The following is a 19,250-nucleotide window of genomic DNA, read 5'->3' as shown; positions in this document are numbered from 1 at the left end:
GTATCTGGAGATAACATTTACCCTGGAATCATACTTTATATGGCACATTTTTACAGGTAGTCATATCTATCACCCATACAGCAGGAATTTTTGACTTCCCATCGGACATGAAAGGTAGCTGTGTATCTCTAAATTCTTGGGCACTCAAATTAGTGTGTGCCCACTTCATGTTTACAGATCCATGTCTTTGTGTTAGGCAGTAACACAAAGTCTTCAGTGGAGCTTATTCCTTTAGTCAGTGCACAGGACTGCATCTTAATCCTCCCTCAGATCAAAGTTCAGTAGACTGCTTGGGGCAATACACTGCTGTATTCTTATTGTAACTGCAGATAGAAACTAGAATTGCTCAGGTGTAAATCTGACACACAGAGTTTGACTATTCAGAAATTATATAGAGCAACCTTCCCCCTTTCCTCAGCTACTCAGTTTTTAGAGACTGTGTACAGAAAAGAACCACCCAAAACTTATTTACGGAATGTAACGTTTAAAGAATAACCCACAATCCCCCCCCCGGCACTCTTCAGCAGTCTAACATTAGGGCTTGCTCACACTTATGGCTCATCCCCAAACTGCACAGTCTTTTATTGAGATTTGAATCCCATGGCCTTCTTGGATCACTCCAACTCATCTGCTCTGCTGTTTGCTCTTCTCTAGCACTGGCCCTACTATTAGGCAGAGTGAGGCAGCTGCCTCGGGTGGCTAATTTTGGATGTCATGATATTGTAGTGAATTATTAGTAATTTTATTTATTACTATTATTCTTATTATTAAATATTGTTGCTTCAAGGGAAAGGAAGAGGTCTTTGTGGGAATTGGCCAGCCTTGCATGCCAAACACCTTGACTTAGCTGGGAGGGAGCAGCCATTTGTGTTGCATCTCAGGCAGCAAAATGTCTCAGGTTACCTCAGGGCTGTCACTTTCTTTTGAGGAAAAATTTAGATTAAATGTTCTTTTGCACTTTTAAAAATAAATTTTTCTGTGGTTAGGAACTGGTGGCAAAATGCACTAAGATGTTTGAGATAATGATCAATTGATGGGAGATGTACGGCCTCTGTACAAACGAATCTAGATGAACGCTCACTGTTGTACAACATCCCTGCTAACAAATCTGAATGCTCAATAAAGAGCAAACATCTCCTAAGCTCTGTGCAAGCTTTGGGCAGCTAAATCAGGGAGAATGCTTAATAAACATGTTACTTGGCGGAGCCTTTGGGCTGGCTCTGCTCTTCTTTACAGCTTGGGTATGTGTGTGTGTGTAAAACATTGTCATGCAGAAGACACTGACCCCCAAAGTCTCTGTTAAAAACATATACAGCGGTACCTCAGGTTAAGTACTTAATTCATTCCGGAGGTCTGTACTTAACCTGAAACTGTTCTTAACCTGAAGCACCACTTTAGCTAATGGGGCCTCCTGCTGCTGCCACGCTGCCAGAGCACGATTTCTGTTCTCATCCTGAAGCAAAGTGCTTAACCTGAAGCACTATTTCTGGGTTAGTGGAGTCTGTAACCTGAAGCGTATGTAACCCGAGGGACCACTGTAACCTCCCCATTTCCACTTTTCTCCTGCACAAAGCCAAGGTAACATGTTCGAAGATGAATCCCTGTCTGTTTTCTTTTTATATTAATTGACTTGCACAGCTGTTTTATTGACTGGGGTGGGGTGGCACAGAGGAAAAGCTATGGGGAAATTTGAGGGACTCCCCACCACCGAATGAGGATTTCTACCAGGTATGTACCCCTGCAGCTTTGTAATTCCGTCTGAATAAAAACAACAGTGCTGAGGCTGCATCCTAAAACATGCCAGGGTATCAATTCCCACCTCCCCCCCCCAAAAAACACAATGCTATCTTTCTTGTTACATTTCATAGTGTCTGACAACTTTTAACCACAGGAAAGAAGCTGCTTTGAAGAAGTCTCTTGCTAAGTCAAGCTCTAGCATGGAGCTTAGACGCCTGAGCCCTCAGGGCTCCGGATTGTCAGCAGCCTTTTTTTCTTTTTCTTTAAATAGCTGAGTTAGGGGTTTTTCTTCAGAAGTTTTTTGGGGAGTGGGTGGGACAGGAGAACAAATGAAATTGAGTAAGAAACGCAAACTAAAAGTGAGGGACAGAACAGAGCTCCCAAGGCTATCTCGGCAGATCCTGATATAATTTCACCTTTTTGGAGGCATTTAATTCTAAATTGTCTAGGATGAATTTTAGAGGGGCAGTCCCACAGAATTAAACGGACATGATACTGTCAAGGGAGTATCTGTCAAGGGAGGAACCCTTGTGTTGGTTCTTCTATTAACATCCTCCACCAAGCCTACCGTTTTCAGCGGTCTCCTCTTTAGATGGGCCTGAAAAGCATTTGTGACACGGGAATTTACTTATAGCCAGCGGAGGAGAGTGCAAAACTTATTACACAGTGAAACTTATTACAATGCATTCAACTGGATGCATGAAGAAACTCTCCACGGCAGTTCCCCATGTGTGTTTACTTGCCTGCATAGAACAATGTCTGAAGAGAGACATTCATTTGCCCAGCTCATTGGGCACAGAAATAGTCACTTCATAGTTTTCTCCTGCCTAAGAGATGCTTTCTGGAAACTCTGGAAACCATATCGCGCTCTCTCTCTCTCTCTCTCTCTCTCTCTCAGCTGAAGATACTGCTTTGCAAATATGTTTACTTGATACCCCATACTGCACACTAAGAAATGTGTCCCATGTTGACTGTCCCAGTTTAGGGTCACTTTAGAGATACACAAAAGCCCAGACAGCAACTTTCTATGCTTATGCTCTGTCCCCGACCAGACTCGCTTGTTGGAACCCCGCTGCTCCTGTCCCCAACAGCTGTGATGAACTAACTCCTGTGCTCATTAGGTTATATGCAAACAGTGATGAAAGGGAATGTAGAGCCGTGTCACGTTGAGCAGTCAGAAAACAAACCTTTGACACAAAGCAGCAGGCAGATAATAAGACTCTGTGGTTGACAACAAATGAGACTACACTTAATTTGCTGTGCAGTGTTCATGTAATTAGATACATTTGGTACAGGCAAGGAAGTAGACAGCTAGAATATGGTCATGATGAATTGGGGGACCCTCTGTCAGGCTCTGATCATATTAATCATAAGGCCAAAGCTTGGTGACTCAATTTTTCTTCCGAGTATGCACTGTTACTTTCTTTTCCACAGGGAAAATATGCTACAGTTTTGAACTAGAATTCTTGTGTAAACACACACACACACACACACACACACACACACACACACACACACACTTGTTGTGTTTAAAGTAGAATAATCATAAGAAATATTCCTTTTGTTTGAATAAGGAGATTTTCTTGTACATGGTATAAGCACAGGATAGCCCTATCAATTCTGCAGCAGAATTCTATTGTCTCTCATGGCACCAGGAAACAAGAATAGCCCCTACTGTAGCATCCATAAAATCTACACAGTGGTGGCCACTCTGTTTACCAATCTGATCTAAAGCACAGGATGGTATCAGTGTACACTATAATAGATAGAAAGCCCTCTTTCCTTCCTGCACATACTGTAAGGAGGTTTCTCCTGTAGAGACAGTGGCACAACACTGCAAAAACAGGCACAACCACTAATTTATTTCACTGATACCCTATTTGAAATCGCTTATATACAACTTTTCACCAGAATTATAACTAGCAGGTTTACAAAAATAAAAGGATACAGTTGTAACAAATTAAAATTTAGAAAAAGATATCCAAAGGTTTAGTAAAATCTGATACTCAGGATTGACTGTCTGAGAATGCATGAGTAAAAGTGCGTGCTTTTAGCCGGTGGTTAAACACCAAGGCAGCACTTGCCTACTGCACCTCCAAAGGGAGATAATTTCACAAGGGAACTACCACTAAAATTTGGTGCCCCACCTCTCTTGCTCTGTTCTACATTGCGTTGCCCCCTGTGGTGCTGGCGCCCAGTGTGGTTGCACTACTCTTAAACCACTCTGACCATGGAGGCCTTCCATATGACTATGCAAGGCCTAAGTCACCACCAGAGCCTTCTGCCTGTGCCATTTGTGGCTATGGAGGCTTGAGGAATTACATTTCAGTCAATTCTGATTCAGGCTGGCCTGATCCACACATCCCAGACCAATGTGCATATTGGAATGTTAAAACTAGCCTGAATTCTACAGGGCAGTTCTTGGCTCACAAAACATACCCCGGTGCATTACAAAATTGGTGCTTCGGAATTTAGAAATGCACTTGTGGAGATATGTATTTCACAAGATTTATATAATGCTCGATCATAATAAGCCCTCAAAGCAGTTTAGAAAAAAGAATATAATTATCAGTAAAAAAAAAGAGCTGAAACCCACTATATAAAGGAGCTGTAGTCCAACAACATCTGAAGGGCCACAGGATAGCCACCCTTGCCCATAAGTCTGTTCTTCTTGTTTTCAATATGGAACCAGAAAGGCTACACTCCCTCACTTCCACAGAGGTTTCTGCCAAGGAAACAGAGAACGCCTCTGACTTCAAACTCCGGAAGCACTGCTTCTTGTTATGGATTGTCCAGTAGCAAAATAAACTGTAAACTTCTATGTCACGTAGGGAAGTATTAAGTTAGAAACAACATGTTGCTAAAAAAAGAAAAAGGCTGCAATTTTAAGTCTGCAAAATAATAAACTTGTTTAAACAAACCTTTGTGTTTTGGTTTCTGAGAGCAAAGACTGATCTTACCCGACATTAATGCCTTTGATTGTTCTTTCAACCAAGTCAGTTACTACGAAAGAGTACAGTATAATCCTTTGGGGAGCTGGGTTAGGGTCAGAGGCTGGCAGCTGGTAGGATTATCACTGATGTAACCCAGGTAGATCTTGCTGCTGATTTCACAGAGTCTGAGGCAGTATGCCTCTGGACACAAATTGCTGGAATCACAGGTGGGGAGAGTGCTGTTGTGCTCAGGTCCTGCTTATGTATGGGCTTCCCTTGGGTATCTGGCTGGCCACTGTGAGAACACAGTGCTGGACTAGATGGACCACTGGCCTGATCTAGCAGGCCCCAATGTTTTTGGTAGTAAAGAGTCCACACAGCTCAATAATCCAGCAAGTGGAAAAACAACTGCTCAATTATAGGGTGATTTAGTCCAAGTGGTAATGCTGGAATAACATAACCCTCTAATCTAATTCATGAGTAGCACCCTTGTCCCCTGGGGTGCTGGGGGAAAAAGCAGCAAAAAGGAAACCAAAGTCTAAGATCCCAATCAGATGAGGATACTGGAGGACAGCATCCATCTCTTTGCTTTAGATCACCTTGGTCTAAGACAGTCTTAGGTACAGAGGTTAATATGAGGGCATTTCTTGGCAGTAGGGCAAACTGAAGACAGGAGTTATTTATATTGAATACAAGACCCAAGGTTGATGCATGCGCTCTTGTTTTTTAGTACGATGCATTGGCTCAGCTTGGGTTAGATATGCGCGTGTTACCTTGCTCTTTTGAATGATCCAGAGGATGGGCAGATCCAAGCTCAGAGTGGTTCCCAATCTGAAAGTACCTAGGTGGCAAGCCTATGCTTATTTACCTGGGAGTAAGTCCCATTTGACTCCATGAGGGGTTACACCTGTTAATTCACCATCATGTTGTAGAACCTGCAATTCCCACTAGCAGAGAGCTATCCTAGAATGCTATGAGTGGTATTTGACTAAGATTTACTCAAAGCAGAGCCACTGAATGTAATGGACCAAACTTAGTCATGTTTCTTCATTTCAGTGGGACCACTCTTAGTTGACTACCACCTTAGATGCTTCATTTTGCATGGAAGGAATGAAACTCCAGAGCAATGTATAGTTTTTGTTTTGTTTTAAACAGTTAAAAGATCAGAGCATTTCCTGTTGCCGCTCCAAATCCATTACTATGAAACCCCTAGGTTTTAGTTTCAGAAGCCATGGGTGTTGTTGTTATTATTTACTGGATTTGCCGGTTGCTTCCAAGGGAACTCAAAATGACTTACATTAAAAATGACTGACATGATAGAGGTGGCCATGTTTTATTATTGAACTGCTCCTCCCAGCTCCCCTTGATGGGGGCATTTCCCCACAGTGATCAGCATGCTGACCATGCAGTGATAAATCCAACGGGGGATATTCCAGGCCAGCTAGGGAGGCACATTTTGTCCCAGGCGCTGTGCCTGGTATTTTTTGGCAACAATGAAGCAGTTAATACCCTTTTCAAAGACCTCCGCAACTCCCCATTGCATGAAATTGCCCAGCTGTCAGACCTTCAGACTCGCCTTCATCCTCACAGCAGTTCTTCTCCTGCTTAAAAAGGGGGATATCCGGAAACAGGGCATTCCAGAAGAGGAAAGGGGGAGGAAACTGTCAGCTGTGCTGCTCTTCATCACGTCCTTAGGAGACGGCATATTTTTCTCCTCACTGGTTGCAGCTGGATTTGGAAACAGCCAGAGCAGGATTTTGACCCCTCTCTAGAGACATTTTCTCCTCTTTCTCCAAAGTCTTATTTTCATCTCTAGTGAGTAACTTGCTGTCTATCACTGGCTGCTGAGTAAGTTTCAAAAGTATGAACACCTAAATGTGTAGCTGTGCCTCTGGGGTGCACACAGAGGAGGGCCTACTGAAAATACTTATGAAAGGCAGTGAGGCCCTGTATTTGACTGGAAGAGGAGGAACAAAGATGCCCGTGTTTGTGTGCCAAGATTCTGCAGCAGCAGTGCAGAAAAACATTTTATTACAAGCATTATCATTATATTTATTTATCTCCCACCTTTCTCCTGAGCTGGGATTAGAAAACATAGCAGAATATGGCACCAAAGCACAGGACTCAGTTTCCTGAGAATTTCAGTTTTCTGCCTTTCTATGGCAAATTTCTTTCTTTCTTTTGCGGATTTCTAGTCTTTAGCAGCACCTCCTGGAATCTGAGAAGCTGGAAAGAAAGCCAACTAACAGAATCCTACACAAGTCTACTAAGTCAGTCCTATTGAGACCAATGGGACATACTCCCATGTAAGTGAGTAGAATGGTTGCATGTGCTGTAGCACGCCATCTCACTGGCATATTTCTGTATGATTTATTCCATTTCTGTTGGAAAGTGGAAAGAGCAAATTAAGGACCCTATAGAGCTGTGACGATCAGCAATGGAACTATTTACATAGCTGAATGGCAAACTATAAAGATACACACCACTGTGATTTCTGTGATTTGATAACATCTGTAGAGTAGTCAATATTCCAGTTAACAAATTTATCCAGAGGACAAAAGAGATAGATTCGAAGCTAAGAATAGAATGCTTACCCTTGCAGAAAGGCCTTGCTATATATATGCTGCAGCATATTTCTTTCTTTTTCCTGTCATTAAAGTCCAACACAGGAAGGAGGAGGCTACAGCAACCGAGCAAAATGGTAAAACTTACCCATGAATGGCATGGATAGAGTGAGGTTCATAATGGTATCTTCCTTCCTGGTGACGCATGTCAATTGGCAAAGGAGCATGGAAGGCTGGGAAAAGATGCTGTGGCACTGTGGAAGGAAAAAGAAGAAAAACGGCTTCAAAAAACTTCCTTCATTTTATTAAAAAGAAGGGGGGGAAAGCCCCACAAAACAGTTTCAAAAGCACTAAAGCTCCATGCATTTCAGAGCAAGTGCAGAGCCAAACAAGGGGGTCTTCGAGATATCTGTACTATCGTACACCAGAGAAGGAGAATGAATAAATAATCAAAGCCATTTGGAGAAATCCTACATCTTCGACATAAAAGATCTCCAACAGGGTTTTTGACAAAGACAAGCAGCTAAGCGCTCTTTGAACTCAGGGAGATTATAGGAAGCACCAAGGAATACTCATATCCCAGTGCAAATCAGAGTCGACAGAGCTTGGCGGAACCCAGACCAGAATTGCTTCCACTGTCAGCAGTAGCAGCACCTTTCCCTAAGGTATATACACAAACATCCCAACTTGGAAATATTTATCTAAGGGTGGAACAGTCAAGCAAAGCACCAATGTGAACTCTTTTTTAAAAAAAATAATAATTCAAAATTAAAACAAAACATATTATCCAAAAACAAATCATCATTTTTCCTCCCTCCCCCCACCTTCCCACACAAAACCCACCCACCCCCACCCACCAGCTTCCCTCAGTTCCAGTCTTTGGTTTCTCTGGGAATGCTGTTTTCTGCATGTTACAAAGTTGTATAGATCCTCAAACTATTTAGCTGATTATTATCAATAAAAGGTTTGTGAATGTTTATTCAAAGCCAGCCAAGGAGTCCAGTTCGCTTTGTTGCGTCTTCAAATACTTTGTAAAGGGTTCCCATTCATCTTTAAAGTCACAGTTATCCTTGTCCCATAGCTTATATGTCAGTTTTGCCAGTTCTGCATAGTCCATCAATTTTTCTTGCCATGATTCTTTAGTTGGGGTGAGAACCAAAGTGAACTCTTTAAGCAGTAAGAACTGGAAAGGAAATGTGGCTGTGGTCCCACCGAAAGAGACTTAATAGCCCTTACTTATCATCATTTGTGGCCCCACTGATGTGCATTTGTGCCCACTTCATTAAAGAGGTCTGCAAAGACCGCAGAACACCTACAGTGGCTTATGAAAGCTACAAGCCTTGGTATTTATTGCCAGTCCCCAAAGTTAACAGTGTGATTATCTGAGAGCTGTAAAGCAGCTGGGAAATTCACTGCACAAAAATGATAAACTGACTAATGCATTTGTATGACCTCTCAACCCTACATTTAGATCCTGCTTTCCTTCCTCCATGAAACCCAAAGCAGCATACATGTGGTTCACAGGCACTGAACTGAGCTGACCCAGACCTGCTTAGCTTCAACAAGATGGTAGCCTAATGCCCTCAAACTATGCCCTAGAACACCAGTCTTCCATTGGTGGGTTGGAACTCACTACCAGTTCACAGTCTGATCTAAGTTGGGTTGCAAGAGAAGCCATACCACCATACAAATATAATAAATATAAATATAATATGGTGCAAAAATTAGGAAATGGGTCCCTGAATGCATTTTTTATTATTATTAAAGGTGGGTCCAGGAAATGTAAATAAAAACGCAAGAGGGATTGGGCACTCCCTGACCCTTTTGACTTTATTAGGAGGAATAAAAACTTAGCTATAGAACATCCCCAACCCTTCTTTTCACTGTGGTCTTGTCAGCACAAGAGGAATATTTGGAAACTGCTTGAACTGCACATTGAGCAAAAGCGAAAGAATACAGAAGATTATATATCTCTCTCTATCATCTATCTATCTATCTATCTATCTATCTATCTATCTATCTATCATCTATCTATCTATCTATCTATCTATCTATCATCTATCTATCTATCATCTATCTATCTATCTATATCTATCTATCATCTATCTATCTATCTATCTATCTATCTGTCTATCTATCTATCATCTATCTATCTATCATCTATCTATCTATCTATCATCTTTCTATCATCTATCTCCATCCCTCTGAAAACCACCTGGCTGCCAGGGCTGTTGAGAGAGGAGTAAAATCAGAGATGATGATGTAGAAAGAGTTCAAGGTTCCATAGCAGCCTTGTTCTAAGAGTCACAGGGGAATCCTGGCAGCTATTTTGCAGCCTGGCCAATGTCAGCACACAGTAGAGTAACTGTTAAACCTCCAAAGAGAAAAACAACAACAACTATGGAGTTAATATGAATGAATTATGGGTCCACTACCACCTCCCCAACCCCAGCTATTCCAGATTCTATGTAAACATTGATTTGACACTGCTCAAAGGGCCTGTGTAGTAGGAATCTTTTAAATAAAGATGCAGCTCGTGTCTATCCAAGTGGAAAGGGCATCATGACCCTGTTTGGTCTCAAATGAAAACAAAATCTCATTCACACTCCAGTTTTATAGCCGCTAGACTCTTCAGTGCCAACCTCTGTCCAACTTGATGCCAAGTCCACAAGCACTTAACAGTTTTCAGTGCCAAGGCTTAACCCTGAGAGAATCAACAATAGAGAACATGTGCAGAATGTACTTCCTTTCCAACTGAAGTGAGCTGGGGAGTCCCTCGCTGGAAAAGAGTTGTGCAAACAAGGCCTTTGTCTCATACTGGGTGACCACTTCAGTGGTACACCCAGCTTTGGAAAGCTAAACTCCAGCACATTGATTTAGGGGACGCTAACATGTGGCCAGCACCATGCCTAACTGTGTACTGGTGGCTAAAGAAACTGGCTCATCTTTTGTATCTGTCAAGGCAAACTTTGACGCTTAAGTCCCAATGGGGAAATGGAGGTAAGAGCTCGCTCACACATTATGACGTATTGGCAAACACCTGTTACATACTCCATATACATGCTGAAAGAACCTTTATCACACATGTTTGCAAACATCCATTTGTTGCTTTAGTATGCATTTTGAAACATAACATGTGTTGTAGCCATTAGAACTCAGGTTGAATCCCTGACACCTCCAGTCAAAAGGATAAGAGGTAGGAGGTGATGAGAATGGCTTCAGGTGAAACCCTGGATATATGCTGCTATGTGGATCATGTTATTAGTCATTAGTTGGATCAGGAAGGAGCCAGGAGTTTCTTGTCACTGTTCTGCTCTTGCTGGAGTGAAAGTGACAATAAAGTTCTTGTCTAGCTTCTTGACTGGCATTTTCACTAAGCCTTTCATGATAACTACTCAATGGACAAGTATTCTTACCGAGTGTGAGGCAGTTACATAGTTATACACACAGGGGTTAAAAGAGGTGGACATCCTTGGAATGTTTAATTATTAGTTATTAATGACATTTTCTGCTTGTCCTCTAGCCAGTGTACATAAAGAACTAAAGACTTACATGGAAGCAAGCTCCCAAGAAATCTGTCTAGACTTACTTCCCCAAAGTGTATTTATGAAATGATGGGTCTGACCCTCTAGTATGGTTCTGCTATGGTCATTCACGGCGTATTTCTGCCTATTAGTGTGATTGCTGATCTTTTGTTGATGTTGATGAACTGTGTATGAAATGATTTTATTGTGGTTTAGTATATAAATGGCCCTGGGATCATTTGAAAAGCAAGATTATATCTAAAACAATTAAATCTAAATTTAATTAAACTAACTACCAAACAAACAAACAAACAAACAAACAAATATGGGATATTATAATTAGAAAGCTGGTATTGGTGTGTGGGATGATGTATGAGGTCACGTGGATAAAGAGGACAAAATAAATTGTACTGTAGCATGGACATTGAGTTTACAGGAGCCCATAATAATTAAATGGGAAGACCCAACATTGTTCACTCCAGATGTTGTTGGATGACCAATCCCATCACCCTTGACCAATAGCCCTGCTAGCTGGGGCTGATGGGAGTGGTTGTCCAACAACATCTGGCTACCTCTGCATTAAAGGAAGGAGAATACAGAGAGATTGTACTTAAGAAATCAAACAACAGAAGCACAGGATCTCATATTTTTCTTGAAAATGTGGACATTTTCTCTGACTGTAGAAAAGCCTCTTTTTCTTGTCCTTGGTTGCCTGGGCACATTATTAATATTTCGTGTATTAGGAAGATTGCAACCTTGTTACCTGTAACTTTCCAGGGGCCATGTAAACACTAGCCTCAGACAAAGAAGGGATATAGAACAAGGATAGAAAGATGATCTCCATGCACTACCAATCACAGAATGGGAATACCTATCAGAATCAGCATTTTTATTTTTGTTTTCTGGAGACAGAAACAATTGCCTGATTTCTCAAAGGGTAAGCATACATTTCAAGAGAGAGAGAGAGAGAAATCTCTTTCAGCGGTCTAAACAGAAAATGCAATTTCTTAAGTTGCCCTTGTTGGTGTCTCTTCCTTGAATGTTGAATCCAAATAAATGAGGGAAAAGACAAGACTGAAGTGGAGAGCTTTAAACCAGTGGTTCCCAAACTCCCCCACCCCCATGGACCACTTGAAAATGGCTAAGGGTCTTGGTAGACCACGTAATGACTTTTCTGCCAGTTTTAGCAATTGTAATCTGCTGTGCTACATGCTGTGTACTTTTCAATTGTATTTTTACAGACATACTTACAGACTCCCCAAATGAAGCTCACTGACCACCAAGTGGTCCACAGAGCACCATTTGAGAAGGCCTGCTTTAAGTTTATTTACACATTTTGCCTTTTCCTATCTAGAATATTGTATAATACACATCATATTACTGCAATGAATGGGAACCATGCTGGACATCTTACAACAAAATCCTATACATGTCTGCTCCAAAGTAAGTCCCACTGAGTTCAATGGTCCTTACTACCAGCTAGGTGGGCATAGGTTTGGAGACCCAGCACAATGATTTACAGGTTGCTAAGCAGGACGTTCAGATTAATACTAAAAGTGCATGAACTCAAAAGTTCCATGAGATTAAAGGGGCAGTTGAACTACTATGCTGATATTGCCCTCTTGGTGTTGGATAATTTCCACATTTCCCACATCCACGTGTTGAGTGCAGTGGTGTAAGCTGACACCAGTACATGTGTGGAAGCCATGGCAGCTGTAACTCTGTGCTAACAGGGTTTCAACATCAACAGAGTCTGTGTGTGCAGTCTTTCCCCACTGCAGATGATTATGCTCAGTACATGGCTGTTGGAGCTACACAGCATTGGGTTCATGGCCCCACTGCCGCTTTAATTGTGTGGAGCTCCTTATGTAATTAATGCAAGAAGGGGGCTGTCCACTCTCCGTCCACATTACTGGCTGCTGGTGGTGTGGGTGGACAAACACAAAAGTCTAATGACATCAAATGCAAGGCATGGGATAAACTTACAGATGTTAGGGGGGCGGGGAGGAGAAGAGACTTCACTTTATAATATCTAGTTTTGCTGTGAGGAACAAAATGGAAACACACTCCTTCCTCTTTAAGCAGTTATAGCTGGTGGCACGGGCCTCATTTTCATTTGCTGTCCCTTAGAGTTCAGGAACTTGTGATTCATCAGAATCCTAGATAGCAAACTGCCCCCAGGTTATCAGTGTTTTTATGATGTCATCCGAATAATGATCTTGCTGTTTAAGGGAGTTGAATGGGCAGAAGAAAGATATCTTGCCTGAAAGCGCCACAACCTCCAGCTTAATGCACCGTTAATAATAGACTGGGGTGAATTATCAGAGGAGAGAATAGGGAAGGGGTCAGAGAAGGTCTGAGACAAAAGAGCGGGGGGTGGGGGGAACTGGGTCACAGCAAGCATGACAGAGCATATCCTATGGGTACGCTGGTGGGATTCTCCGCAGATGAAGTCACAGCTACCACACAGAATTGGAACGTGCTGGGAAAGTCATCTGCAGGAGCCCCATCCAACTAAGGGGGTGGGTGAGAAGCAGAGCAGAAAGCCAAACTTACAGTAGCTCTGACTTAACCTGCAATCAAAACTCCATTAAGGGCTTACATTTAATAGCGCTTCAAGTAAGATGACTTATTTGAAGCAGTTTACAAAATACGCCCAGTGCAGAACGAATGCACTCTGTGCCAAAGAAGGTAATTATGTGGTTGCTAATTACACTTTGTCTGCACATTTTAAAGCCAGAGGTGAATGTGTAACTTGAGCTATAAAACAAAGCCTCATTCAAATTGCTGCTATAGTTCTCTCCCCCCAGCGCTGCTGCATCAGTGGCAGGAATTATCTCCCCCCTCATCCCCCCTCCCATCCTCCTAGCAAAACAAAAGAGGATACAGGTACACAGAGAACCATGTGTGATGCATTCCGCACTCTCAGCATTGCTTTCTACAGATCATTCATGCTTTAATCATCCATGACAAAAAGATGTTGGAGAAAACTACTGTTGCTGTTTTTTTTAACCATCTGGAGATTTGCATTGCCTCCTGTTGCATTATTTTTAAGCTACGGGTGGAATGCAGTTGGTTTCCTTGCATGCAGGGATGGGCTTTTGATCCAGTGAGGCATCACTAGTGGAAGAGGAGGAGAGGGTTGGTTTTTTTAAAAAAATACAAATTCCCACTTTCCATCACTGTCTCCCATGCCACTTCCCACCCTGTTTCTGGAGCTGATTTTCAGGGATGTTGAGGGTTGCAAGGAGGAGGGGAAATGAGGGGGGGATCCCCTCCCTTCTTCTCATCTTAGTGGGTGCTTCCAGTGGAACAAAAGCCCACCTGCTGCATCCCATCTCATATCATTTACCAAGGGTACTTCATTGAGATGGAGATGATATAGGCTACGTGGCAAGTTAGTAAGGTAAAGGGACCCCTGACCATTAGGTCCAGTCATGGCCGACTCTGGGGTTGCGGCGCTCATCTCTCTTTATTGGCCGAGGGAGCCGGCATACAGCTTCCGGGTCATGTGGCCAGCATGACTAAGCCGCTTCTGGCGAACCAGAGCAGCACACGGAAACGCCGTTTACCTTCCCGCTGGAGCGGTACCTATTTATCTACTTGCACTTTGACGTGCTTTCAAACTGCTAGGTTGGCAGGAGCAGGGACTGAGCAACAGGAACTCAGCCTGTCGCGGGGATTGAATCACCGACCTTCTGATCGGCAAGTCCTAGGCTCTGTGGTTTAACCCACAGCACTACCCTCGTGGCAAGTTACTACCTGATAAATGTTCAGCTGCATATACCCCAAAATTAAAATGGTACAGGACAAGAAACTGGGGATTGCAACTGTTAGCTTTTCACAAAGCTTTACAGCATTTTGATCTCTTTTCTCTCACAGTTGAAGATGCAATGCTTGCAGTAGTTCTTCCCCTTCCAGCCCTTCTAGGTGCCACCATGGACAGCGAAATTTAAAAGCCAAGAAGTGCCCAGGGAGGGCTTCAGGGGAAGAAGAGTAGAGAAGCAGTAGGAGGGTGTGAGTAGGTCTGAGGGAGCAGAAGGGAACAAATCCAGGATGACTACAGGTAAAAATTTACCTAGTGGTAAGCTTACCAGAGTGTGCTTGTAAGAACTTAGTAAATAAGTGTTCAGCTGTATTTGCTTGCCAAGAGGAATGTTGAAATACACTACTTTCCCACTTCTTGGGTGATTATAGGCAACTATAAATGGTAACTTACTTGGATGTGAATCCAATCACTTGATAAGCCTGTCATCCAAGTAGAGAGGTTAATAAATAAATAAATAAATAAATAGGTAGGTAGGTAGGTAGGTAGGTAGGTAGGTAGGTTGTAAAATTCCCCTTGCACCTTGGCAGGATGCTACAGAGAACCAGTTTACCATAGGAGGACAGGGAGAGTGTGATAAAGTACCACTTTTGCATTCACCCACTGAGATAATGGAAGAATTGGTGCTGGAGGGAGGAAATCAAGGACTGCCTTCAAATTCCTACTAAGTCCTCCAACAGTGGGGATGTAACCTCAGTTGGAAAAAGTACTCTGGGCCACAGCAAATTTCTGGGAGCTCAGGAGAAATGCTTGGCCCAGGCCTATTCCCAAACTGTAAACCTGATCCTTAAAGGGGCATGTGACCTTATCCAGAACAAGCCTGTTCCATTTTAATCTCAGCATCCATCACCATTTACCATCATTATCTCTATTTTCTTTGGATTGAGTTTTGGTTTAGTTTCCCTAACCCAGTTCATCACTGACTGCAAGCACTGACTCAGGGTGCTCAACTGGATATATATATATATATATATATATATATATATATATATATATATATATAGTATTTATATCTCACCCTCCCACAAACCATCAGAGCAGTGTACAGCATCATAAGAACAATTAAAAGCAACACAAAGCAATCATGAAAATGGCTGGCTCCTCAAAGGATATTTTAGACAACCTGAAGGAAAGGATAAACAGGGGTGGATGTCACCTATATACTGATGTCATCATATTCCATAGCCTTAAGTCACATCCACACTGAACACTCAAAGCACTCTTATACCACTTTAACAGTCATGGCTTTCTCCCAAAGAATCCCAGGGACTGTAGTTTGTTAAGGGTGCTGAGAGTTGTGGGACTTGTATTATTTCACTGCTGCTTAAGGGTGCATACATATGTATGCATGTGAGAGACAGATGCACTTCATGTATTTGCTCCAGGACACATCAGTGTTTACCCACAATAATTATAATATTTGGAGCTGCCCTAAGGATTCGCCATATATGGGGCTGTAAATTAGATGTGAATACATAATCCACTCAGACATAATTCACCCATGCTGACCTTTTAGCTACCACTCTAAGGCTTGTGCTGGAACAGTTGAAGTTGCATCTGAAAAGTGAGCAAGGGGACTCAGGTAGCTCCACACACCAGAATCTATGATCAAGTACAAAATAACCCCTCTTCAGCACCACAAATCCAACTCAATGGTATAACGTTGGAAAATGTCTATCACTTCCACCTTTCCACAAAGGCCAACATTGCTGCCAAAATCCAGCATCGCCTGAGCTCTGCGAGTGCGGCTTTCTCCCAATTGAAGTGCAGAGTGTTTGAGGACTGGGACATTTGCAGGGAAACCAAAATGCTTGTTTACAAAGCTATTGTACTACCAAGCTTACTATATGCTTGTGAAACGTGGACCACTTATAAATGCCATCTCCAACTCCTCGAAAGATTCCATCAATGGTGTCTCCGAAAATTTTTACATATCACTTGGGAAGACAGGCGAACTAATATCACCAGTGTTGAAGCAATGATTCTTCAACATCAACTTCGTTGGACTGGTCATGTTGTGCAGATGCCTGATGATTGTCTTCCAAAGCAACTACTCTATTCCGAACTTAAAAATGGAAAGCGTAACGCTGGTGGTCAACAAAAGAGGTTTAAAGACTGACTCAAGGCAAATCTAAAAAAATGTAGTATAAACACAGACAACTGGGAAACACTGGCCTGCGAGCGCTCCAGTTGGAGAATAGCCTTTATCAAAGTTGTCATGGGCTTTGAAGACACTCGAACTCAGGACACAAGGGAGAAATGTGCTAAGAGGAAGGCACGCTTGGCAAATCCACACCGTGATCAACTCCCACCCAGAAACTATTGTCTCCACTGTGGAAGGACGTGTGGATCCAGAATTGGCCTCAACAGTCACTTACGGACTCATTGTTAAAACCGTGTTTATGGAAGATAATCTTACTCGGCTATGAGTGATTGCCAAAGAAGAAGAAGACTGAAATTGTAAGCAAGGGATGTTTGTTCCATAAGACATCACAGTGAGATAGCTTAAGCAGGCATCGTTCTGCTCTGGTAGCCAGTGCTTCTGATGGACACACAGGAAATGCCAGCATGAATAATGAGAGAATAATGTCCCCATTACAAAGTCCTAACATCCCCTGTGGTTGAGGGTCAGTGATACACTTTAATTCAGACCCACTTACTGCAAATTTGTGTTATTACTCTTTTAAAAATTGGATCTTTTCTGTTGAACCCCTAGGTTTTATTCCTCAACTGTGCCATTGACTCACTGTAAAACTAGCAGTTATAAAACCTTCACCGGAGGTGCGGTGAAATTTAGCTCTGGCCTATAATCTGCTTGAACATCCTCTGGTAAAAGTCTAGGCAGAAAGACTATTGTTCTACCAGATGTTCTGGATGCTTTCAGTTATGGGGAGGGCTAGGAAAGGATGCAAAGGTGTCCCTGAATTTGTTCTACCCCCATGAAGCTAAATAATTTATATTGGTGTAGTGTGGTATCACCACACTTCTTGAAGCATAGCGGAAGGTGAAGCCTTTGGAGAAGCTCTTATGAATCATGATGGAGCCATGTGATGGAGCTTTGGTTTTCTTACATTATGTATCTATTGTTTATATAGTGCCATCAATGTGCACAAGGCTTTACAGAGCAAGAACTGACCCTTCTGTAAGGAGGTTACAATCTAGATCAGAAGTGGGGAAAGTGCCACCCTCCAGATGTTGCTGGACTCCAGCTCCCATCAGCCCCAACCAGCCTGGCCAATGGTCATGGATGATGGGAGTTGTAGTCCAGCAACATCTAGAGGGCCACACCTTCCCCTGCCAGGCATTGTCTTTGAACTTCTTAGGCCACCCTTCTTCAACTGCTGTAGGGACAAGAAGTGAGTCCTGCTTATTGCAGCTGGCAAGAGGGGAATGTTGAAGATGGGATTTTGGAGGAGAAGCAGCTGTTTCATCCTCATGATGTGGTTGCCAGGTTATTAAAGAGACAGCATGAGTTCTGGCTGATGACCTGGAAATCCTATGCGTGTATGACCCTCTCTGGGTGTGGTTCCCTTCATAGCTCAGTGAGAACTAGTTTGAACCTTAGTCTTGCCTGGGTAAGAAGTCCTAGCTGCCATGTTGAGTTTCTTTTCTGTTGTTCATAAATATTGAAGTTCTCTTGACTCCTCTGCTGCCTCCTAGTATTAGGGCAGACTCACTGTGAGGTTTTCTCACACAGGGAGTACACTTCCCAAACCCATGGGATGCCACAAGAACATCTTAAATTCACTTCTGGTTGTTGTACTGGATCCAAGGCTGCAATCCTGTGCACATGTACCTGGGAGTAAGCCCTACTGAATACCATGGGACTTAGCAAACATGCCTAGGATGGCTTCTTGAGCTGTTAAGGAACTGCAAACCCAGAGAAGCTGGAAAGTCGACCTGGAGGGTTTTAAATCAGCAGCTTGCTAATTGCACAAGTCCAGAGCTGCAGAGTGCTAAGGGCCTTGGAAATCACTTCCATTGCTTGGCTGTCATGCCAAGACGTATGTCTAAGCACCCCTCCAATCTGAAAGTTATTAAGGAACAATAAGGCCACAAGTCTTGACTGTACCACCATCCTTGTTAGGCTCCGCTCTTTTGCTTCTTCCCAAGAGGAAGTACTTAATAAGAATAATAATATCCTGAAAGAGTAACCCACGGCAGTGTAATTAAAAAAGCTTTCCTCGGCTCACTTTGAAGGAGGGGAGGGGGAAAAAATGAAAGCTGGGGGGTGGGTAGGATTAAAATCAGACAGGAAATTCCACTAGAACAAGTTGGCTGCTGTCCTAATAATACAGGCCCCTGCCAATTCCTCCAGAAAGCAATTGGAGGGGTGTTGGGGGAGGCCCTCTAGACTAGCTCAGATCTGAAAACATATTGTGAGCTTGACTGCTGAGGCAATTCTAAAAGAGAGAAGGGAGACACAATTGAATAAAAGGAAGTTTGCTTTGCTGGGAAGTCACTGTTATATAATGTGGCCATTGTGTAAAGAGAGGTTGCTGTCTTTTAGTGTAGAAAGCTAGTGTGGAAGACTATTGAACTTAAAGAACCAGATGGAATCCAGGGCTCATTCGTCCAACAGCTGCTTCGAAATAATAAGAAAGAAGTTCCAACTGGCTAGCAAAACTCCTGGAGTGAACCAAGGTAGAAGAGAAGATGAAAAGGG

General features: G+C 42.7%; 1 protein-coding gene across 5 annotated transcripts in view; it reads right to left on the bottom strand.

The window, feature by feature from the left end:
• The window catches only part of GLI2 (GLI family zinc finger 2), a 190,336-nt gene that overhangs the window by 49,998 nt on the left and 121,088 nt on the right, over positions 1 to 19,250 (bottom strand). For 2 of the 5 annotated variants that reach the window (XM_053403207.1, XM_053403218.1), the window contains one exon: positions 7,383 to 7,488. The exons of 1 other annotated variant lie outside the window; for it this stretch is intronic. In XM_053403207.1, the coding sequence (XP_053259182.1) occupies positions 7,383 to 7,488 (106 nt within the window). Of the gene's footprint in view, positions 1 to 6,737; positions 6,940 to 7,264; positions 7,362 to 7,382; positions 7,489 to 19,250 lie in introns of those variants that run through there. 2 more of the 5 variants (XM_053403228.1, XM_053403238.1) reach the window with 2 other exon arrangements.

Source organism: Podarcis raffonei, chromosome 1 (assembly GCF_027172205.1).
Source record: "Podarcis raffonei isolate rPodRaf1 chromosome 1, rPodRaf1.pri, whole genome shotgun sequence".
Lineage (NCBI taxonomy): Eukaryota > Metazoa > Chordata > Lepidosauria > Squamata > Lacertidae > Podarcis > Podarcis raffonei.
This window is presented reverse-complemented; position numbering and strand designations above follow the sequence as displayed.